This window comes from Hoplias malabaricus, chromosome 8, assembly GCF_029633855.1.
Source record: "Hoplias malabaricus isolate fHopMal1 chromosome 8, fHopMal1.hap1, whole genome shotgun sequence".
Lineage (NCBI taxonomy): Eukaryota > Metazoa > Chordata > Actinopteri > Characiformes > Erythrinidae > Hoplias > Hoplias malabaricus.
Window position 1 is genome coordinate 1,129,384 of NC_089807.1, and position 25,119 is coordinate 1,154,502.

Here is a 25,119-nt window from a genome sequence, read left to right on the forward strand (position 1 = left end):
GAACCCGCTTCCAGAACCAAGACCTGATTCACCTGGTGGAGGAGTGGTAAAGACGAGTGTAGTAGGTGCTGGTCCTGAGTTCAAGCCCTGTGTGGAGTTTGTTGTGTTAATCAGTTACTGAGGGTGTGATTTTTGTGCTGATTTGCTCCTGGTGCTGATTTCTCATTTCTAACTGATCACTAGCAAATGTAAACCTACAGCAATAACACACTAGTACAGCTTTAGAAGAAAATAAGTATTAAGACTTAATGATTTCTTGTGTATATACAATAATTTTCTCACAGTTTTACATCATTTGCGTCAGTTTTAATGGCAATAATCAATTAAACTCCAACATACAATGGTATTTACATGTCCCCAGATCATGAAAAACAATGTGCTTTAAGGTGCAGTCAGTCATTTTCACCTGTGATTCTTCTGCACCTTTTAAAACAGTTATTATACTGACACCGAGTGGCATCCTGGACGTTTCTGAGATTGTGTACTAAACCGCTGTCAAACACGGTGAAGGTCGACTGCTCATTCAGAGACAAAGCAGTTTGATTCCTGTCAGCTGCACTTTATAGAAAACAATGTAAAAATAATAGTCTCCTTCATATCCTTTATTTCCTACGTTCTGAAGGGAAACATGACAGACTGCTCCTTTAATACCAGGTTACGTTTATAATAACAACAATAATACTAACACCCCTCATACTTCGTGTGACTGCAGGCAGAACACATGGTGAGTCTCAGAAGGGTTGCCAGATATTTATATGCAAAATCAAATCATGCTCATAATTTCAGTATTTTTGTTATACATCTGAAAGACAATGAATGAAAATCTGGTTCAGATTGATGTAAAAGCTCAAGAAATATAAGCTGTACCTGGTGAAATCAATCATCACAAGCTCTGATAGTTCTGCGCTTAATAAAATAAAATGAGCTCATAATAAGCAACATTTTAAACACTATCTGGTTTATAAATATTATAATAACTGCCATCACCATAGGTTTTTATAATAAATATAAATATACTATTATTAGCGTGACATTATGCTAGGACTCAGAAGTATTACAGAGGTGCAGGACTGGCCCGAGTTCAGCAATGATCCTCACGGCTCTTAGAAATTAAATTATTTAAGGTATTATTCTTAGAAACTGATGCAGCTGGTTTAACTGAATTAAATTCATGCCGTCACGCCCCACTGAAACCAAAAGTGCAGAGACGCTTCAGAAAAACTCACCAAATAACCATCAGTGACACAGGACGCTGTCGGCTGGATGTTTTTTGGTCGGTGGACTGTTCTCAGTCCAGACACTGAGGGGTTTAAAAACTCCAGCAGCACTGCTGTGTCTGATCCACTCTACACCAGCACAACACACACTAACACACCACCACCACGTCAGTGTCAGCAAGACCATCAGATCAATCCTTACACAAAGTCTGGATCTTTTTTCAGTTTAGGGTTATTCACTTTAAAGGACTAGTTCTGTAAAAAAATATAATGAACATGAGTTTTCCCCGACCCCAGCTGCAGTCGATCAGCTGAGACAAGTTTGAGTCTGAATTCTGCTTCTTTAGGTTAGAGCAGGTGTCGTGAGGCTAATGTTGCTAACAAACACTGGAATTCAGTAGTCACCAAATAGCCTCTGTGAATACATGCCAAAAATGTACACACATCTACTTTAATTTACATTGATACACTTCAGAAACAGCTTTTTAAATAAAATGTTTAAGTTAAACTTATTCACACAATTCAGCACAAACCGGAACTAGTTTATCTTCCATCAAACGCCCTGCTCCCCTGTGCTATTCCGCCTTCTAAGGCGGCTGGACTGCAGCGCTGTGCTGTAAAGAGTGTAGCTGAATTAAACTAAACTGTGTGGACGAAAAAGAGGCGATCTGATTAGATCCAGAAGATGTTCAGCTCTGTGGTGAAGTGCTGTTGCATCCTGAAACATGGCGACCTCTGAAGTTTATGTTGGTGACTACTCACTTCCGGTGTTTGTTAGCAACATTAGCATCTAGCTGGAGTTCTAACGTAAACAAGCACGTAATTCTGACTCCAAACTAAAAGTCCCTGCGGCTCGACTGCAGCCGGGGGTCGAGTGAAATGAAGTCTCGGTTTTGCTGAATTATTCTTTAAGAGTTGTTCTGAGACGGTTAAGCAGCGTTCGGGCCAGTCCTGCGTTAAGTGCCTTCTGTGCTTAGTTGCGCGAGTGCATGTCTGTGCGAGAATCGTGCGAGAATCACATTTCTGTTTATGAGTGCAAAGAAGAAGGGGAGGGTCTCTGGGGTAGGCCCTGGGGGCGGGAGGGCTGAGCATGCTGGGAATTGTAGTCTGAGCTGAAGTGGTCTGGACTGGGACTGCCTTCATTGAGCTCTCTGTCCCGCTGAGCTGGACACTCAAAGTGCACACAGTGGAAGACCTGAAAAAGAGAGAGAGAGAGAGAGAGAAAAGAAGTATTTTAGAGAAGTATCAGTAAGTGTATCACTCAGAACTGAGAACTTCGAGAGTTCATCCATTCATCCTAAGCTCTTCATCCTGTTCAGGGCTGTGGTGGGTCCAGAGCTCACCGGGGATCACTCAGAACACACTCTACACCCAGTGTGTTATAATCACATTATACTCCTTTATTAAACACAATCCCAAACCTTTTCCACGGGATTTAGGAACATGATCCTGAACTTCTCCACACCCTCCTCGGTGAACTTTGGCCTTTGGTCCGTGAGCAGTGTTTTGCAAAATATCGTCTGGTCATTCCTCCTCAGAGAAACAGATTCCTGTCTGTAGTTTTTTTTATTAAGATATTATTAACATCATTAAATCCCCAGAGAACCTACGCCTCTCGGTCAAAATCTTCGTACTCAAATCCTCTCAAAGTCTAATCACTCCTCTGTTTCACCAGCGTTCCTCCCTTTTCAGTGTAAAGCTGAGATCAGACGACACAATGTATTTGTCTTTCACCATGTTCACTGTGTCAGATTAGAGCTATGAACTCGGGCGGGAGACTGGGGACACGGACTGTTCTTCCCTTCGCGGAGTTGTGAGAGTTCAGATGTCGTCGGGAGGCGGGGCTATAAACTGTCAGTCACAGCTACAGAAGCACTGTGTGAGATGCTGGAGGTTTTGTTCTGAACAGAAGAAGTAGTAAAAGCGATAGTGGGCGGTTCCTGGGTGTTACGGAGAGGACGGTGTGGACCGTCTCCTACAAAGAACCTGAGGGAATGTGTTACACGTCCAGAGCGTGTCCTCAGTTCGGTTGTTCTACAGACAGCTGCAGCAGAGCCTCCCTCTCTCTCTTCTCCGTGTTTACAGATGTGCTCCGTACAGAGCTGTGTCTCCTGTTGGTCATCGTCAGGAACATGGCGTAGGAAACGTCAGACCGGGCCAAGAGGCCCAAACAACTCTAACACACTCCACTTTTCCTCTGGTCTTTGATTGTGTCTCACTCCACGACCGCTCCTCGTCCCTGACGCTCAGAATTTGTGAAAATTGGGCTAAATTTGTGTAGTTTGATCCTGGCACAAAACTGCTATGGCCCAACAGTGGAACACACTTCTGTGAAAATTTCCCTATCCACATGGTGCAGGTGTAGCGCTCTGGGCCAGGAACCGAGTCCCGAGCAGCAATGACAGAAGCTCTGTTTTCCCTGTTACACCTCAGTGGAACTTTACAACTGTTTTGGAGCTGGAACTTTAATGTGAAAATAATCCCTAGTGTTGCTTTAATATCGGACTGCGTCAGTGATGAGATCAGTTTAATCAGGTGATGGGAAAACTTCGGATTTCTACTTTGCGACCAGCCAATAACCTCAAAGATGCACACGTGACACACTTCCTGTTGTGGTGTTTTGTAAACATGCACACACACTCTTTCAGGCCACACCCAGACCGTTCTCAGACGGCTTTAAGAACCGTGTTCCTGTTCTATTTTATTTTAATCTTAAATCTGCAGGATGTTTTACATTACACCCAACTTTAATATCATACAAAGCTTCTCCATTCCTTCTTGTGCCCGGAGCTTTATGAGAGGAATGTCTCGGCAGGTCTCTGTGAATACAGAACTGTAAAGTGATATAAAGCACAGAGTGGATCCATACCTCAAAACCCTTCTGACATTTCATAAAAAAGGGAAAGGAGCGAAGCACCTGCTCGTCTGACCGTCTCTCACCTCGTTGGCTGTGTTGTGTGTCCCCACAATTCGAATGAAGGACGCAGGCTGACGTTCAAACTGCAAGGTTTGCCAAGATCTGAACAGAAAAGAGACAAACTCGACTTTACACAAAGATCCGGCCCAAAGAACCGAACGAACAGCACAGAACTCACGGTGCAACCCCCACAGAGCAGGTGTGATGTGGTGGTGGATCATTCTCAGCGCTGCAGTGACACTGACGTGGTGGTGGTGTGTTAGTGTGTGTTGTGCTGGTGTAGAGTGGATCAGACACAGCAGTGCTGCTGGAGTTATTAAACCCTGTGTCCACTCTCTGTCCACTCTGAGACACTCCTCCCTCGTTGGTCCACCTTGTAGATGTAGAGTCAGAGACAGTAGCTCATCTGTCGCTGCACAGTGTGTGTCGCTCATCCTCTAGTCCTTCATCAGTGACACAGGACGCTGTCGGCTGGATGTTTTTGGTCGGTGGACTGTTCTCAGTCCAGACACTGAGGGGTTTAAAAACTCCAGCAGCACTGCTGTGTCTGATCCACTCTACACCAGCACAACACACACTAACACACCACCACCACGTCAGTGTCACTGCAGCGCTGAGAACGATCCACCACCACATCACACCTGCTCTGTGGGGGTCCTGAGCGCTGAGGAACAGGGGGAAAGAGGGGTAACAAAGTATGCAGAGCCACAGATGGACTACAGAGTGACCGGGGTGGTCAGTGGAGTTGAGAGAGTGGACAGAAACAAGGTCATTTTAAAGAAAGTAAGAGCTGACTGCACTTTGTGCACGTTTCAGTAAAGAGTTTGTTGGAATATGATGTTAAAGAAACAAACAAATTAAAGCCCACCTGCAGGCGACTCGAGTGCGGTCCACCACTTTGACCCACTGCTGCTGGTTAGTGGACAACTCCACGTAGTAACTGTAACTGCGCTCATCACAGTCCCACAGCAACAGCCTACACACAGACACAAACACACAGCAGGGGCTTAGTAAACAGCTCTGTTCAGCTCCTCACTTCAGCCCTGGGACAGCTACAGACAATGAATGAATGAAGTTCCCATATTAAAATTAATGCTTTTTTTTCTATTTTCAGAGCCTTTGTTGTAAGATTGTAAAGCTCTTCATTGTAAATGAAGGTTTCCCTCAATACCATTCAGAGTGAAAAGAAAGGTTGACTGAGAACATTAGAAGACTTTAGACTTAAATCAAACAGCTCCAGGGACCTGACGGTTGTCGGTTCAAGTCCCGCTCCGGGTGACTGTCTGTGAGGAGTGTGGTGTGTTCTCTCTGTGTCTGCATGGGTTTCCTCCGGGTGACTGTCTGTGAGGAGTGTGGTGTGTTCTCTCTGTGTCCGCATGGGTTTCCTCCGGGTGACTGTCTGTGAGGAGTGTGGTGTGTTCTCTCTGTGTCTGCGTGGGTTTCCTCCGGGTGACTGTCTGTGAGGAGTGTGGTGTGTTCTCCCTGTGTCTGCGTGGGTTTCCTCCGGGTGACTGTCTGTGAGGAGTGTGGTGTGTTCTCCCTGTGTCTGCGTGGGTTTCCTCCGGGTGACTGTCTGTGAGGAGTGTGGTGTGTTCTCTCTGTGTCTGCGTGGGTTTCCTCCGGGTGACTGTTATTTCCTTTTATAGCACTATATTAATTGTTTGAATGGACTTGTATGGTTTTTATTCTTACTTTTAATTTCACTTTTTTAATTTTTACTTTTTTAATTTTTTTTCTGTAAAGCACTTTGAATTGCTGTTGTATGAAAGGTGCTGTATAAATAAACTTGCCTTACTCTGTATCTACAGCGGCCTCTTTTATTCACACACACACACACACACACACACACACACACACACACACACACACACACACACACACACACACACACACACACACAGCGATCCTACCTCATGGAGCTCAGCATGTACGGCTGTGCGAGCTGGACCACGATGGCCCCAGAGCCGAGCTGGTGGCAGGTGTATCCCGAGTCCCAGTCGTAGTGGCCGGTATCTCCGTTCAGGAGAGCGTTTCTACAGCGGCTCACTCCTTCCACCACACTCGCACACGCCTGCACCGTCGCCACATTCTCACTGGGAACTGAGGGGTTAAACACAAATACAAAAGGTAAAAATTAACAGCAACCCTATGTCGTATTTTTACCTTCAAATTCCAGCCTCAAAATGACTGTGATTCTCCACTGAGCTCTAACGGAGAGAATAGAGCCTCTGTCATTGATTTTTTTTGTCCCAGGAGCAAAAACACCAAACATTCTCCAGTGTTCCTTTAAGCTACAAGTCGAGGACTTGTTCAAAGCTGTCCTCCTATTGGACAGGCTTTTCCACCAGATATGTACTGGTGATGTATTATTCAGCTTTATGGAATATCCTCTGTTTATATGTAAATAACATGAGCAATTTTAAAATAACTCACTGGGGAGAGGGGGTGGTTAAAGTAACACTAGGTTAGATTTGTTATTCCTGCTCCTGGGCTCCTCCTTTACATCTATCACTGTCCCATTTAGAGTGATATATAGATGCTTTACTGATCCCAGAGGGAAATTTACAGCATTAAAAGGAGAGGGGGTGTTTTCCTACCCACCTCAGAAAGTTACATAGTGTGTTTTCTGCAGTGCTGAGCTCGGAGTAGCAACAACAGAGGCTCTATTCTCCCTATTACAGCTCAGAGGAGCATCACAGCGATTTTGAAGCTGGAATTTTTTAAAGGTATTTAAAAGCCTCCAGCTTTTATGGAAACGTCAGGGTATGAAAACAACACCCCCCAGTTTGAACCTTTGGGCTTAAATGACCAGCAGAAGCACTCCCACATTACCCAGGAGGCCGTTCTCCAGGACGAAGGGATGCATTGTGTACATACACTCCAGAGCCACCAAATGGAAGACCTTATTGACGGTGTTGTGAGTCCCGACCACACGGATGAACCTGCGTTACACAAAACACAAACACATTCAGGTGAAGGTGGTCTGGACCTGAGGCACTGACTGTGTAACTGTGGTCACATGAGCAATGACGGGGCTTAAGGGTCTGGACCTGCAGACTCGTGCTTGGAAGTACAGATTCTGCCAGGAACGACACAGGAACTTGGAGTGATCCACCACACGGACCCAGTCCAGCTCGTCCATGGAGACCTCGATGTAGTAGGAGTAGGATCTGACAAAAAACACAGAGAGATTCTGTTTAAAAACAGGAGCCTACAGATGACGTAGGATGTGAGGATTTGGTGGTATTCGGCCATGTAAACATCAGACATCACTCCGACTCTTCCCAGAGGAACTGGACGGAGCTCCATCACTCCAGAGAACACAGTTCCACTGCTCCACAGTCCAGTGCTGGGCGATAAATCCACACATTTGTCTCGTGTGCAGCGGCTCCTAGTGTGCCCCAATTTATCTGAAGCTTTTTCATAGAGATTATACACAATCTGAGCTCACAAACTGGGAGTCCACTCTACCTGCTGTCTTTATCCCACAGCAGCATGCGTATGTGGTTGATGATGGACGGCTGGCCCAGACGGATCTGGATCCCAGACGATCTGCCCTCTTCCTCTATGGGGTGCCGGGAGAAACCATGGTCCAGGTCATAGTTCTGAGTGTCTCCATCCAGCAGAGCGGACTTCAGCTCCCCCTTCACCACCACGGCTCCATGCTTCATAGTGGCGATGTTCTCCTCAGGGACTGCACAACGAAACGGGAACATGATTAAACCACTGTGTGCTTAAAGCCAATACTGCATTAGGCTTCTTAAATCTCCTCCTGGGTCTGGGGATAGAGTTTTACTGTACAGTGACATCTTTAGAAAAACAAATTCTCACTGGCGTAAGAGAGATCTTTTTGTAATGAAAATCTTTAATCTGAAACGTGACACACTCCCCCTCCTCTCCACAGTGAAACCTCTGTGTCCTGCTTTGGTCCAAACCCCACGAGCCCCACAGCAGTGTTCTCCCCCTGTGTAAACAGCCCCTGTTCAGAACGCCCGCTTTCAGCACCTGTTCCTTTAAATGATAATGAGCCGCTCGCTGTTCACCCCGACCCCGAGCGCACAGCAGTGAGGAGCGAGGAGCAGAAGCTCTGGTTTTTAGCCGTTTTCACTCTTTCTTCTCCGTTTTTACTCAGTGCTCTTATTTCTCGGCGCTCGTTGTGTCTGTTTTGCAGTAACAGAATTAACAAAAATAAATAAATCAACACAGAGCCGGACGATACAGACAACATGTATATCACAATATATTCTTAAGTTTCTGTCGATATTATATAATTCCGATATAGATACGAACAACAAAAAAGCCACAGAAAAAATGCCGAGAACTGAGAGCCACATCAACCTCTGGGCTTTGTCAATATTAACATTTTTAAACTAACTTTAAAATTGAGTGCTGAACTGACGACAGCGCCCTCTAATGACCGTCAGTGAGTGACAGATGCTGTAAATAATGTGTACTGAAATATTGAAAATGTGTTTAAAAATCATATAATTGGTATTGAAACATTTTATATTGCAATAAATACTGATACTGAATTATCGTCCAGCCGTATATATATCTCCACGAGTTCTCCCAGTACAGTGCTGAGAGTTTGGCCCCTGAACGTACCACAGGGAAACACACGCATGGCTTTGACACATCTGTTTGGTTTTTATTTTATTAGATTCAACAATCTGTGGTTTATATATTTTGTGTTTTACGTCTTGAAAGGCCACAGTGGCTCTTGCAAGGTCATACTTTTATGCTCTCAATGTATTCAGCATTTTAAAACCACAGTAACACACCGCACTAACACTGAGGTTAATCATTCGCACACACAGTCACCACAGGTTTGTCCTGAACGATGTGTGGGTTGGTGACGGGTGTTTTACGCCTCCTCTCCTGCTGTGTAAGGTGCTTGAGGCAGCGACTTTGATGCTGTTTATAATACACAGTAATGTTTAACAGTCTGGAAACGCCGGCAGGCTGCACACACACTTACACCCATCAGCCACAACATTAGAAACACCTCCTTGTTTCTGTATTCAGTGTCCAGTCTCTAATCTGCACTGACCATCACAGCTGTAGTGCGCCCTCTGGAGTGATAGATGTCCGTCCAGTACTTTTGGGAATGATGCTAGAGTGCTGTTTGGAGAAGGGTCTGGCTGCAGACATGCACACTCTGCCTCACATGCACCAGCAGTGCCCTCTCTGTCACAGAAACTGAATTACGCTCTGTCTGTTCTGTCTGATGAGGAACATATCTGCGATTCACATGTGCGGCTGGTGTTAAAGACAACACTGATTTAAGCCGTTTATTGTGTGGTGTGTCACTGTCACAAAGTTCCAGGCTCCTGGAGGTTGAGGGTTCGAGTCCTGCTCCGGGTGACTGTCTCTGAGGAGTGTGGTGTGTTCTCCCTGTGTCTGTGTGGGTTTCCTCTGGGTGACTGTCTGTGAGGAGTGTGGTGTGTTCTCTCTGTGTCTGTGTGGGTTCCCTCTGGGTGACTGTGTGTGAGGAGTGTGGTGTGTTCCCCCTGTGTCTGCGTGGGTTTCCTCCGGGTGACTGTCTGTGAGGAGTGTGGTGTGTTCCCTCTGTGTCTGCGTGGGTTTCCTCCGGGTGACTGTCTGTGAGGAGTGTGGTGTGTTCCCTCTGTGTCTGCGTGGGTTTTCTCCGGGTGCTCCGGTTTCCTCCCACAGTCCAAAAACACACGTTGGTAGGTGGATTGGAGACTCAAAAGTGTCCGTAGGTGTGAGTGAATGTGTGTGTTGCCCTGTGAAGGACTGGTGCCCCCTCCAGGGTGTGTTCCCGTCTTGCGCCCAGTGATTCTTGGTAGGCTCTGAACCCACTGTGACCCTGAACTGGATAAGAGTTACAGATAATGAATGAATGAATAATTAAATCTTAAGTAACCACAATCTGATACAAGAGTATGAACATTACACTGAATAAAAACTTTGTCCTGTATGAATTTCAGTAATGACACAGGGATTTAGAAAATTAACTACCACATTAAATGCTGAGCAAAGACAGACCAAAGACAGACCACGTATTACTGGCGTTAAGACTGACACTGACTGGACATTAGCTTTTGTTACTGACTGTTGAGTGTACAATCTCAAGAAAAGACTCAGATTTAACAAAATAAAACTGCTCTACCGCTAAGAGCTCTGGCTTGTAGAGACACACAGAACACACATGGAAACGGGGCACGTTCCAAACTACTGAGAGAGAGAGGGAGCAGGCTACACAATGTGTTTCAATATCAATATTAATATTAATATCGCAATATAAAGTGTTTCAATAACATAATATGATATGAATTTAAACACACGTTCAATACACATTATTTACAGCATCATTACAGGGCGCTGTCGCTAGGTAACAACTACATTTTAAAGTTCATTTAAAAATATTAATATTGACAAAGCTGAGAAGTTTAGGTTTGAGGCTGATATCAAGTTTCTTGTTTGTTTTTGGCAGCTTTTCTGTGGCTTTTCTGTTGTTCGTATCGCTATCAGAATTATATCGTAGTGACTGTGATTAAGAAATATATCGTGATATGGATTATGACCGTATCGTCCAGCCCTATAAACACATCCTCTATAGTTACTCTATAATAACTGATAATAATCGTAACTGTAACGTCACTGGGTCTGTTTTATTAGAAGAAACGAAACAGCTACTGCTTCGCTGCATGAAACACATTCAGTGGATTTTTCTAGCCGTCGTCACACACAGCACCAGAACTCTACAAACTGTAGCAGAGAGTGCGCATATGTCAGGGGGTTCATGTCTGCAGCCAGACTCTTTTGGACATTTGTAATCCAGAACTAATCACCCTCCAGTTAGTGAAAAGAAGCCAGAGCACTAGAGAGGAGAGAAAGCAGAGAGACTGACTGAGCATGCCGCGGTAGTTCAGGTCCATGTCCCTGCTCTCGGAGCGGGTCTGTATGGCGTCCAGTAGATCGTCGGGGCTCAGGAGGCCCGAGGGTCGAACCACGTTCAGCATCTCGGAGAGACTCATGAGGGGCAGCCTCACAGCTGACATCACTTCTTTGGCGGCTGGACCCTCGCCGTTGTGTCTACACCAGCGGCAGAGCGCCTGAAAAATCTCCCTCTCGCTCGCGGCAAACGAGTCCCTCCTCACCACAGTCAGGAGAGCGGCCTGGAGAGGAGCAGAGAGACACACAGCTCGTCATTCCCTTCTGAATACCACCCCGCCCCCCTCCTTTCTGCTGGTTAACAATCAACTCACGAGACTCTACTGATGTTTGGACTGAATGATCACTAGATTAGGAACAGCTACCTAGTTCTGAGCATTGAAGAGCAGGGTGTTAGGGGGATATCAAAGTATGCAGAGCAACAAAGCAATCATTGTAGAACTACAAAGGGCTCCAGTGTGGACAGTGGAGCTGAGAGGAGGGACAGTGAGTTTAGAAACACGGCAGGTGTTCCTAATCCAGTGATTATTCAGTGTATAATACTGATATTATTACTACCACTAATAATAATAATAATATCAATAATGTTTATATATTTCTGTTCAATGACCAGCTTTCAACACAGGAATGTACACTGGGGAGGCAGAGATCCACCATTCTGTCCCCACCCATTTCTGAAAGTGTGTTCTGTTTTAATAATAACAATAATAATAATAAAAATAATTCATTCATTGTCTGTAAGCCTTATCCAGTTAACCCTTAACCCGGAGGAAACCCACGCAGACACAGGGAGAACACACCACACTCCTCACAGACAGTCACCCGGGTGAAACCCACACAGACACAGAGAGAACACACCACACTCCTCACAGACAGTCACCCGGAGGAAACCCACTCAGACACAGAGAGAACACCACACTCCTCACAGACAGTCACCCGGAGGAAACCCACTCAGTCACAGGGAGAACACACCACACTCCTCACAGACAGTCACCCGGAGGAAACCCACTCAGACACAGGGAGAACACACCACACTCCTCACAGACAGTCACCCGGAGGAAACCCACGCAGACACAGGGAGAACACACCACACTCCTCACAGACAGTCACCCGAAGGAAACCCACACAGACACAGGGAGAACACACCACACCCCTCACAGACAGTCACCCGGAGGAAACCCACTCAGACACAGGGAGAACACACCACACCCCTCACAGACAGTCACCCGGAGGAAACCCACTCAGACACAGGGAGAACACACCACACTCCTCACAGACAGTCACCCGGAGGAAACCCACGCAGACACAGGGAGAACACACCACACTCCTCACAGACAGTCACCCGAAGGAAACCCACACAGACACAGGGAGAACACACCACACCCCTCACAGACAGTCACCCGGAGGAAACCCACTCAGACACAGGGAGAACACACCACACCCCTCACAGACAGTCACCCGGAGGAAACCCACTCAGACACAGGGAGAACACACCACACTCCTCACAGACAGTCACCCGGAGGAAACCCACGCAGACACAGAGAGAACACACCACACTCCTCACAGACAGTCACCCGGAGCAGGACTCGAACCCACAACCTCCAGGACCCTGGAGCTGTGACAGAGGCACCACGGTGCCACCTTAATAATAATAATAATAATAATAACAACAACAATTTTATTTTTATTGCACCTTTCATACACAGAATGCAGCTCAAAGTGATGTAGAATGTAGTTAAATAGAAAATAACAGTGATATTTTCCATAGTTAGCTCCAAAAAGAGCTCGGAGCCTCAAATAAAGCGTTATGGCGTAGTGGAGCCGGACGGGTCATTTACAGAGTGTTACATTGTCCTCGATGGTGTTCTGGGTAAAGACGAGAGAACCAGAAGCGTCTGTGGAGCTTCTTGTTTTATAGGATTTCCGATTTGTTCTGGGGAATTGGTTCCAGTTCCTTTAAGGAGTGTGTGGGTATGAGCGCCCCCTACAGTCCAGTGTTTGCTGTTTGGAGACTGATATTGTAAAGAAGCTGCCTGTTGTTCCTCTCTGTTGCTGCTGTAACGCCAGCTTTTCTAAACACACAGCTCCCCCTCCTCTGTGACTGTGGTGTTACTCTGTGGTTCGGCCCGTCACAGTAGTTACACTATTGACGGATCGTAGTGTACGGATGATGGTTGCTGACCTCAGTGTGGTCCACTGTGTTTTCTCTGCTCTGGAGCCACTGTGTGGATTTGATTAACAATGAGTGGTGTTGTTTTCTTTATTTACTGTATTTAAATATATGTTTTATATATGATATAATTATCCATTTAGTGCTAAAGGTTCATTGCTAATTAAAGAAGTGTAATTGTATTATTATGGTGCTGTATCATCTTTACATCAGTGGTATACAATGGTCTTAAAAACAATGTTATTCTTTATGACAGATATTTCTGGGAACACACAGTAAACAGATGTTGTAACGGTGCTATCTGTGGTCACCCCGAGCGCAGACATCAGAGGAGGAACCGTGTGGTGCTGTGGATCTTACTGCAGTGGAAAAGCAGGGGGTAAACGAGTGTATTACCCTCAATTCAGTTTTATTTATTGGGCGTGTTTTAAAGGTCCTACAAGCTGCTTTTGTCCCCACATTCTTCACGTCTCTGTTGCAGTTTCAGCCCAGTTTCTGACGGAGTGTAAACACTAAAGCAGTCGTGACTGAAGTATCAAACACAAAGAGCCAGAAAATAAACACACATTTGTACCTGGAGCCTCAGGCTATTTATTATTTATTTTGGACAAATACCATCCCACAGCAAGCGTAACTGTTCACAACAGTCGCAAACTGAGACCCCAAGAGCTACCATTCCAGACGACTGAAGAATCGAATGAAGAATCGTGGGAGTCGACTCCACTTCACTATCTCAGTTTCCTTTGACATTATTCTGCCACTCGCTGTGAACAAAGACGCTGACCGCTGTGGAACCACACTCTGAATCTAACGCTGGATATTTCAGAGCAGTGTATGAAGAGGGTATTGTAAGACAGTAGGGGGTTTTCCATCCACTGAGGAATTAAGGAAATTAAGGAAATGCATGTGAAAAAAGGTCAAACTTCGGAAAAAACACCTCAATAAACACAAAGACGCGGTGAAAAAGTTCGAACATCGCTAAAGCGCAAATGTGCAAAAGGGCGATGGGAAAGAGTTTTTCAATCAAACGAAGAGGTTTCAGAGGTGGGCGATACCGGGAGTTTTGGTATCGATCCGATACCAAATAAATACAGGGCCAGTATCGCCGATATTGATACCGATACTGAAAGTCTTCGCCACGTGCAGCTGAAGAAGCAAGAGGCGGGGGAGGGGGGGGTGCTGCTCCTCACAACTTTACGAAGCGGGCGGGGGGGTGTGCACTTCTCTTCACAACGTGACTAAGCAGGGGGAGGGTGCTCTGCGCTTCAGTATCGATCTATTTCCACGAGTATTGATCAATTTCAAAACCAGCGTTCGTATCGATATCGATATTTGGATCGATCCGCACACCTCTAGTTTATACACAACAGCGCACGTGACACAGCACACGCCAGAGCCCCGTGAACCCAGGCTTTTAACAGACTCCCCCCCAACTCTCCACCCCCTTCTCTCCTCTCCGCACCGTACCACTTTATAGTTTCATAAACATATACAACATTAAGAACAAGCTCCACACACAGAAACCCAGCTTTATCTATAAACGCTCCGCTCAGACCTCTCTCTTGTGTCGATGCCGTCTCTGATCACGGAGCTGATGCTCTCTGAAGTTTAGTGCAGTGGATGGAAACGCGACTGATTTTGCAGATATTTCTTTATTACGAAGAACATCTGAGAAGGTTTTGGACGGAAACCCACCTAGAGACAGAGTGTCAACACAAGCTGCTTTGAACAAACCCTCCTCCCAGTCCTAAAGGAGAACTCTCCCTCTTCCCCACAGTCCTGAGACACAGAGGCAGATACCGCGGGGGCTTCTGTTAGCTGTGAGTACAGTAGTTTCAGAGTGTGGTTCTAGGACTGTCCTGCGGAGAAACAGAACAGAGAGAACTGTGGGAATAAGTGAACGTGGGGTTCCCTGACCACAGCTCCAGACACTGAGTGTTTCCCTGTTTGGTTTTCTATGTGATTTTCTGTTTACAAATCAGAAACGGACTGGTTCCGTTTGAAAATTGTACAGGATAAGATCTCGCGAGAAACTCCTCCACCATCAATACCACAGCACCACTCACCTCCTTTCTCCTAAACCACTACACAACTGCTGCACTCACCTTGGAGAGCGAGAGGAAGCCGTCCGTCTCCAGCACCTCCACGGCATGGCGGTCCATGTAGGCGCAGCACGCCTCGGCCAGGCCTCTCAGACAGTACAGACTGGCCACGTCAAAGATCAAGCACACGTTCCGTGTGTTCAGCAGCGTGCGTAAGAAGTCGCAGGTGGAGGCCTCCAGCGGTTGAAGGCCATAGCGATGCGCCAAGCCCAGAAAGTCCAGCAGGGTTTCCTCTCTGGCGTCGCTCAGACTGGCTCGGCCCGTGTAGAGGTATCTCAGGAGCATGGAGAACGCTTCCGCGTGAGTCTCCTCCAAACGCACCTCCGCCTGAGGCTGGGACTCCCTCATCCCACCGTACAGCAGAGCTCTGACAACAACAGACACCAACAAGGGCACACAGGGTCACTGTGGAGCATTTTGTTAAATATGAGTGAGTGAGTGAGTGAGTGAGGGAGAGAGAGAGAGGGTCACTCTTCCACCATAAAACACAGCTGTGACAAAAGAGTAACAAGGCAACACTGTCTCATTCACCAGGTGTGACTCTCTCATCTCACTGCTCTCACACAGAGCTCAACAAGTAGAAAACAGCCCTGTTCAGAACAGCCTCTTTTAATGTCATTATTTAATGATGAGCCGCTCGCTGTTCACCCCGACCCCGAGCCCCACAGCAGTGTTCTCCCCCTGTGTAAACAGCCCCTGTTCAGAACGCCCGCTTTCAGCACCTGTTCCTTTAAATGATAATGAGCCGCTCGCTGTTCACCCCGACCCCGAGCGCACAGCAGTGAGGAGCGAGGAGCAGAAGCTCTGGTTTTTAGCCGTTTTCACTCTGTTCTCTTTCTTCTCCGTTTTTACTCAGTGCTCTTATATGAGTCTAACTTGTCTTTGTGCTCTCACATAAACACGGGTCCAGTGCTGTGATTGGACAGACTCAGACGAGGGGGCGGGGCCATTCTAAAGTCTGCACTGGATGTCAGAAGCAGAGCAGAATCAGAACTTTGAAAAAGAACTCTTTCTACAGGGTGGGCCATTTATATGGATACACCTTAATAAAATGGGAATGTTTGTGGCACATTAGTATATGGGAGGGGGGAAACATGGAGACCATGGTGGCCATTTTGAAGTCGGCCATTTTGAATCCAACTTTTATTTTTTTCAATGGGAAGAGGGTCATGTGACACATCAAACTTATTGGGAATTTCACAAGAAAAACAATGGTGTGTTTGGTTTTAACGTTAACTTAACCCTAACGTAACCCTGTACTTAAATATAATGCAAACTTCACATATACAGCCAAGTGTAAATGAAAAAAGGAGTGTGTAAACATCATTTGGATGTTATCCATAAATATGAGACGAATATTTGGAATCTATTTACACACAGTAGGATGAATTCTGAGCTCTAACCACATGGATTAGGTACGAAATGGGAGCACTCTCCCATGAGGCGTTTACCTGAAGTACTGACAGCGAGCAGCGAGAATGACTCTGTGAGCAGGGAATCGTTTCTCCTCCACCAGGAAAGTGACATCGCTGTACTCCTCTCCCGGCACTAACGCGCCCAGCTGCTCGGAGAGGAGGTGCAGGTGGTCGATCTCCGCTGCGGAGCTGTGCGTCCGGAGGGGGTGGCTGTCACTCATGGCTGACGCCAGGAATCACCGTTGCATCTGTAAAACAGCCACGATTCACAAACCACAGCAGAGCATCAGTAAATCCAGCACTTCACCTCCGCCAAGGAAACAAAGCACTCTACAATAAACTGTCCATTCTCTCAGCTCCACTGACCACACAAGAGCACTCTGTAACTCAGACTGATACAGACTGTAGTCCAGCTGTTGCTCTGCATACTTTATCACCCCCCTGTTCCTCAGCGCTCAGGACCCCCACAGAGCAGGTGTGATGTGGTGGTGGATCATTCTCAGCGCTGCAGTGACACTGACGTGGTGGTGGTGTGTTAGTGTGTGTTGTGCTGGTGTAGAGTGGATCAGACACAGCAGTGCTGCTGGAGTTTTTAAACCCCTCAGTGTCTGGACCGAGAACAGTCCACCGACCAAAAACATCCAGCCGACAGCGTCCTGTGTCACTGATGAAGGACTAGAGGACGGGCGACACACACTGTGCAGCGACAGATGAGCTACTCTCTCTGACTCTACATCTACAAGGTGGACCAACGAGGGAGGAGTGTCTCACAGAGTGGACAGAGAGTGGACACAGGGTTTAAAAACTCCAGCAGCACTGCTGTGTCTGATCCACTCTACACCAGCACAACACACACTAACACACCACCACCACGTCAGTGTCACTGCAGCGCTGCTGTGTCTGATCCACTAATGTATGTTAACAATGTGTTCATGGTCTGGATGGTCTCTAGGTCCCTTCAATAACATTAATGAAACCTTACAAAAAGTTACATGGACTTTTCCAAGGTTTGGATTGTTTTATAAATCACTAAAAACAGCATCTCTTCCCTGAACATAAACCTGAGCGGCGGAATACACAGCTAAACAGGTCTGAAGGTGTTTGTACGAGTGGAATGTATGAAAATAATGTGTCTACCACAGATTAGGTTCATTATTAATGCAGTAGAGGTTCCTCCGCATCATTAAAACCCAATCTACCAAAAAAACACAAAAGTCTCAGTAGTTTTCATCTCAATAAGACATCCATCTAAAGCTAGGTTTGTTATTAATTCTAGAAATTACCTCCTCATTTTAAATAAGTCTCTGATTCACACAGGAGTTAATAAAGCTTTAAGAGTAGATTTCATGGAGATGTCTCTCTAGGGTCAGGGCGTTTATCAGTGCACTCAAGGGTCCTGTCTCAGCTGTAAATGTGTCTTTTGAGCAGAATTTATGAAGATGTTGTGTATTTCCGAGGTTAGGTTCGTCATTAAAGGACTCTACCTGTTGTTTAAGAAAGTCCACAATCAACAGCACACACCCAACGAGACAGAAATGTGTGTAAAAGTCTAACTGAGGCTTAAAGTGAGTTTCAGAACAGAGAAATGACCACAAATAACTACAGTTACCAAAAGGAAGATAGATTCCAGGTCCTGCTCGGTCCAGATCCGCTCAGAAAGCCTCTGTACTCTCCTGTGCCCAGTATCCAGCGATTTAATCGAGAGTATTAAACGTATCTGTCAAGGAAATACCAGGCAGTGTTTACTAACGTTGTGACCTAGCTAACCTCACGTACGTTATCTCCAGACTGAGCCTCAGTGGAGAGCAGATAAACACTAGACACCGCTGGTCTTAAAAAGCCAAAGTCTGTAAATTCCCTGCTTTACATTAGGCTTCTTATTTACAGAGGGATATCTGTTAAATCATTTAAATTTCGGGTGAAATACTACACCACATCAACACAATTCCGCTAACTCCCATGACGCTGGGGGTACAACCGAAACGGCTTCTTCCCCCCTAACAAGGGCACTAAGGTGCCAGGGCTTAGAAACGGGCTTAAAACGCTACACAATGTGTCAGCACATACTCCTTTTAATATTAACCACGCGTTCAAACCTCTCTAAGTCACAAAAAGTGCTTTAATTGGGTGTAATAGACCATTTTAGTAGCTCAAAGTGCACTATAAGAAGCCATTTGAAACGTACCCTTAACTCTGAGTCAACCCCAAAGAGTCGGTTCCCCTATACAACCCATTCAGGAGTGGAGCGTCGATTCCAAAGCTTGGGATTCGACTCCGCACCATGGTCTAAGTATACGGCGTTACAGCGAGACTGACTCTCTCAGCGTGGCCTGCTCGGTCGGTGTAGCTCCACCCCCGTGGCCATGCGCCGTGCGTCGATTTCGCTTGGTTAACACGCCTGAAATGGTCCCACAATAGAATATCTTGTTTAACCTCTTTATTTAATGTTTCAGTGGTGTTTTCTAACACGGGAAGTTGGGTAATATTATATTTTAATAATTTAAACTTGTTTTGAATTTTCACCCAGTCATTAGTTATCGCTAATCCACCGCCCACTAGCCGTTTAGCTGACCTCCACATCACACACCATTACAATTACACTGGGAGGGTCAGGACAAGGTTTGGTGTGTTCTCCCTGTGTCTGCGTAGATTACCTCCGGGTGACTGTCTGTGAGAAGTGTGGCGTGTTCTCCCTGTGTCTGCGTGGGTTTCCTCCGGGTGACTGTCTGTGAGGAGTGTGGTGTGTTCTCTCTGTGTCTGCGTGGGTTTCCTGCGGGTGACTGTCTGTGAGGAGTGTGGTGTGTTCTTTCTGTGTCTGCGTGGGTTTCCTCCGGGTAACTGTCTGTGAGGAGTGTGGTGTGTTCTCCCTGTGTCTGCGTGGGTTTCCTCCGGGTGCTCCGGTTTCCTTCCACACTTTGGTAGGAGGATTGGAGACTCAAAAGTTTTCGAAGGTGTGAGTGTGTGTTGCCCTGTGAAGGACTGGCACCCCGTCCAGGGTGTGTTCCTGCCCAGTGATTCCGGGTAGGCTCCAGACCCACCACCGCCCTGAACAGACAACGAATGCATGAATGTCTTAAACCCCTGCTTGTAGTTTCTCAGTTGTTTACACCTGCTGCATATCTGTGATTATGGGTTACATGTGTGTCGTCTTCTCCATGTTCGCGTACTTTCTGGGTGCCGCAGTGATTTCACTCAAAAATTTTAAAAGCCTCCCTGGGTACGGTACGCTCCTGTATTCTCCACTGGAAGCTGCTTCGGGAGGATTTTAAGCCGTTTTTCCTTGGTCTCCTCCAGTATTTGGGCAGGGTCCAAGATCAGTCTCCTGTCACTGGTCAATCACAGCTCTTACAGTGGCCCGAGGAGAGCGCCCCACCCTGGACAGAGACCCTGCAGCGCCACCGTGTTTCCTCAGTCAACTCTACCATTTGTCATTTATCAGTGTCTCATTGAGGTCTCAGTAAAACAGTGAACAATAACAGAACACACAAGTTTCTGACAAACATCATTCTGCTTTACTGAGTGCTTGTATCCGTTAGCGAGGATCAGGAGACATTTACAATGACAGACACAGAGTTGATCAGAAATCAAATGTAAACGGCTCACGGAGGAGAGAAATGACTGGCTGTTAGATCTAAGTCCTGTTCACATGGTTTCAACAGAGGGTTTATGATTAGTGTTTAGTTTGTGGAGACCTGTCACTAGATTAAAGCTGTCCACTGCAGTTTGTGATTGGCTCCACGCTGATTTCTTCTTGTCCACTTTCTCCACAAAAAAGACCAGTCTGTGAGGTTAAAAATGTGAGAGTCTTTTTCAAACTACCCCCCGCATTAAAGCCAAGCAGCATCTCCTCCAAAATCGGCCCCGTCTTTAAGACGTGATGGACACCATGTTGTTGGGGCTCAGTATTTCTATCCAGTAGCCGTCGGGGTCTTGAACGAACGCCAGGCCCTTCATTTTCCCTGTGGGATAATTGCAGAGGAAAGAAGAAACAGAGTGTTATCAGTAACTGTGTCTCAAGCCTGGGCTGCAGCCTCAGGAGGACGGGTCCTTCATGGACGACTCCTGAGGAGGCAACAGCGCTCTTAAAAAGTAACAGGCTCTGAATACTGATTATTAATTAAAACCAACTCCAATCTTGAGGCTTTTTTCATTAAAATTTGAGACTGCATTGCCCTGACTCTACTCTCTGATTGGTTTCCCACAGCTCCCCCCTGAAATGTACCCGGTGTCGTCTCCACAGTGGGCTTTGGAAACCACAACAACGGCGGCGGTAACGTTAAGCGGTGTTTACTCATGGTGTATCGGCGTGTTGTTGCTGTTTGGGACTGAACACAGCTCCGTCATCAGTTCAGACAGATCAGTAGAGTTTGTTCCTTCCTTGTTGCAGCGTCCAGCTCTCGCTGGATTCTTTCGTCGGCCACCGATCCAAGGAGCGTTTGAACCTCTTCAAAAGACCACGGCGTCATTTTACGAGCTGCCGTCGTGAGTCGGATAAAAACAAACGTGATCTCTGCTGCAGCTGGAGATTTTACAGATGGAGAGTTGGTGCTGGTCGTCTGCGTTGCGTGGCGTAGAGTGACGACTCTCTCTGGACGATCAGCGCTCTGCAAGGTTTACACGCCACGGTTTAGTCCCTACTCGACTCGCTCTGAACCACGAGAGAACAGCCACTAAACTAGAACCCGCTTCCAGAACCAGAACCTGATTCACCTGGTGGAGGAGCAGTAAAAGACGAGTGGAGTGGAGTAGGGACCCTGCGGTGGAAAAGCACCATGTGACGTATACGCACAGTCAGATTGTCACAGTGAAAAATCTTTCAGCAGTGCTCGACTTTGTAAAGCAGCCACTGATGCAAAGGACTGAACAGCGCCCCCTGTGGAGCAAATCTTATTATAAATATGTATGAGTTTGCGAGTGAATGACAGGTAATTGAACAGCAGTCACTTGTTGACTTTGTCAGAAGACAGAAGGTAAGTTAAGAGAATGTTAAGAGCTCTGTTGGTGTAATGATTGGATTTATATCATCTGCTGATCCTCTGAGCTCTCACTGCGCAACACAACACCTGCACCACAGCTGCGCCGAGAGATCGCCATAAACACGTCTACGTGTGGCTAAGCTCTTAAAGCTCAGAAAATACCAACACCGTTACGACAGAAGGGAGCGCAACACGACAGACAGCTCAGGTCAAACACCACAGGAGGAAAAAGGCCCACCATCGTCAGGCTTCTTCACAAAGGTCACTCCCTGCTCCTCAAACAGTTTACAGGCGGCGTATACGTCCGGCACCGCGATTCCCAAGTGACCTGCAACACAGAAACAACCAGTCACCACTAACAGATCATCATAGACAGACAGACAGACAGACAGAATGACGGACGGACAGACAGACAGAGACAGACAGACGAACAGAAAGACGGACGGACAGACAGAAAGACGGATGGATGGAAAGACAGAGACAGATGGATTTACAAACAAATGGACAGACAGAGACAGACGGATGGACAAAACTGGACAGAGACAGACAGACGGACGAACAGACAGACGGACGGTAGGTAGACAGTCAGATGGAGAGCTGGGTGGTGGATAAGTAGATAGATGGATGAGTGGATGTGTAAATAAACAGGTAAATGGAGGGATGAATGGCTGGATAGACACAGAGGTGGGGGGTAGAACATAAATAGACAGAGATAGAGGATTGAATGGGGATATCCATCAAAGACAGACTGAGGGGTGTAGATGGATGATGGATGGATGCAGGAAGAGATGGAAGTGCCAAGCCAAGAGAGATAAATGGATAGTTGGAGGATGGGGTAGGGACGGATGGATGGATAGATGAATAGAGGAGGGACAGACAGAGAGAGGAGTGGGTATATGGGCAGATAAACAGGTAAAATATAGGGCAGATAAAAAGGATGGATGGATGGAGGTCAGGTGACTTTATTAACCCCTGATGGACATCCCAAAACAAAAGCGGTGTGAGAGCAGATGTAAATGAAGAGAGGGCTCGGTGTGAAACGGAGAGCACGGTGACGGTGCGGACCGGTGGGTTCTGTCAGGGCCGGCGTTCACAGCTGCACTCACCAAACCCGCGAGGGTCAGAGTTTCCGTTGTGGTACGACTGGCTGTCGTCCGTCTCCGAACCCCAGTTACTGCCATAAAGAGGAGAGGAGAGACATGAACAGAATGAAACAGGAACATCCCTCACTCCAGGAGAACCACTCATCCATTCAGTGTGTGTTGTGCTGGTGTAGAGTGGATCAGACACAGCAGTGCTGCTGGAGTTTTTAAACCCTGTGTCCACTCTCTGTCCACTCTGTGAGACACTCCTCCCTCGTTGGTCCACCTTGTAGATGTAGAGTCAGAGACAGTAGCTCATCTGTCGCTGCACAGTGTGTGTCGCTCGTCCTCTAGTCCTTCATCAGTGACACAGGACGCTGTCGGCTGGATGTTTTTGGTCGGTGGACTGTTCTCGGTCCAGACACTGAGGGGTTTAAAAACTCCAGCAGCACTGCTGTGTCTGATCCACTCTACACCAGCACAACACACACTAACACACCACCACCACGTCAGTGTCACTGCAGCGCTGCTGTGTCTGATCCACTAATGTATGTTAACAATGTGTTCATGGTCTGGATGGTCTCTAGGTCCCTTCAATAACATTAATGAAACCTTACAAAAAGTTACATGGACTTTTCCAAGGTTTGGATTGTTTTATAAATCACTAAAAACAGCATCTCTTCCCTGAACATAAACCTGAGCGGCGGAATACACAGCTAAACAGGTCTGAAGGTGTTTGTACGAGTGGAATGTATGAAAATAATGTGTCTACCACAGATTAGGTTCATTATTAATGCAGTAGAGGTTCCTCCGCATCATTAAAACCCAATCTACCAAAAAAACACAAAAGTCTCAGTAGTTTTCATCTCAATAAGACATCCATCTAAAGCTAGGTTTGTTATTAATTCTAGAAATTACCTCCTCATTTTAAATAAGTCTCTGATTCACACAGGAGTTAATAAAGCTTTAAGAGTAGATTTCATGGAGATGTCTCTCTAGGGTCAGGGCGTTTATCAGTGCACTCAAGGGTCCTGTCTCAGCTGTAAATGTGTCTTTTGAGCAGAATTTATGAAGATGTTGTGTATTTCCGAGGTTAGGTTCGTCATTAAAGGACTCTACCTGTTGTTTAAGAAAGTCCACAATCAACAGCACACACCCAACGAGACAGAAATGTGTGTAAAAGTCTAACTGAGGCTTAAAGTGAGTTTCAGAACAGAGAAATGACCACAAATAACTACAGTTACCAAAAGGAAGATAGATTCCAGGTCCTGCTCGGTCCAGATCCGCTCAGAAAGCCTCTGTACTCTCCTGTGCCCAGTATCCAGCGATTTAATCGAGAGTATTAAACGTATCTGTCAAGGAAATACCAGGCAGTGTTTACTAACGTTGTGACCTAGCTAACCTCACGTACGTTATCTCCAGACTGAGCCTCAGTGGAGAGCAGATAAACACTAGACACCGCTGGTCTTAAAAAGCCAAAGTCTGTAAATTCCCTGCTTTACATTAGGCTTCTTATTTACAGAGGGATATCTGTTAAATCATTTAAATTTCGGGTGAAATACTACACCACATCAACACAATTCCGCTAACTCCCATGACGCTGGGGGTACAACCGAAACGGCTTCTTCCCCCCTAACAAGGGCACTAAGGTGCCAGGGCTTAGAAACGGGCTTAAAACGCTACACAATGTGTCAGCACATACTCCTTTTAATATTAACCACGCGTTCAAACCTCTCTAAGTCACAAAAAGTGCTTTAATTGGGTGTAATAGACCATTTTAGTAGCTCAAAGTGCACTATAAGAAGCCATTTGAAACGTACCCTTAACTCTGAGTCAACCCCAAAGAGTCGGTTCCCCTATACAACCCATTCAGGAGTGGAGCGTCGATTCCAAAGCTTGGGATTCGACTCCGCACCATGGTCTAAGTATACGGCGTTACAGCGAGACTGACTCTCTCAGCGTGGCCTGCTCGGTCGGTGTAGCTCCACCCCCGTGGCCATGCGCCGTGCGTCGATTTCGCTTGGTTAACACGCCTGAAATGGTCCCACAATAGAATATCTTGTTTAACCTCTTTATTTAATGTTTCAGTGGTGTTTTCTAACACGGGAAGTTGGGTAATATTATATTTTAATAATTTAAACTTGTTTTGAATTTTCACCCAGTCATTAGTTATCGCTAATCCACCGCCCACTAGCCGTTTAGCTGACCTCCACATCACACACCATTACAATTACACTGGGAGGGTCAGGACAAGGTTTGGTGTGTTCTCCCTGTGTCTGCGTAGATTACCTCCGGGTGACTGTCTGTGAGAAGTGTGGCGTG

General features: G+C 46.4%; 2 protein-coding genes across 2 annotated transcripts; both read right to left on the bottom strand.

The window, feature by feature from the left end:
• Positions 1-301: 301 nt before the first annotated feature.
• Positions 302-18,918, bottom strand: btbd9 (BTB (POZ) domain containing 9). Its single transcript, XM_066680137.1, has 11 exons — positions 18,349-18,918; positions 16,776-16,987; positions 15,328-15,691; positions 11,009-11,276; positions 7,606-7,828; positions 7,185-7,304; positions 6,967-7,076; positions 6,045-6,234; positions 5,003-5,110; positions 4,158-4,236; positions 302-2,412 (listed from the first exon to the last, which is right to left on the bottom strand). The coding sequence occupies exons 2-11, from the start codon at positions 16,958-16,960 to the stop codon at positions 2,245-2,247; spliced, it is 1,815 nt and encodes a 604-aa protein (XP_066536234.1). The 5' UTR covers positions 16,961-16,987; positions 18,349-18,918; the 3' UTR covers positions 302-2,244.
• Positions 18,919-20,216: 1,298 nt separating this feature from the next.
• On the bottom strand, positions 20,217-24,139 carry LOC136705862 (lactoylglutathione lyase-like; the record flags this gene model as incomplete). Its single annotated transcript, XM_066679665.1, has 4 exons — positions 20,217-20,698; positions 21,954-22,043; positions 22,822-22,889; positions 24,042-24,139. Coding segments are annotated over 4 exons (348 nt in total), but the record flags the coding sequence as incomplete, so codon positions are not given.
• Positions 24,140-25,119: the final 980 nt, after the last annotated feature.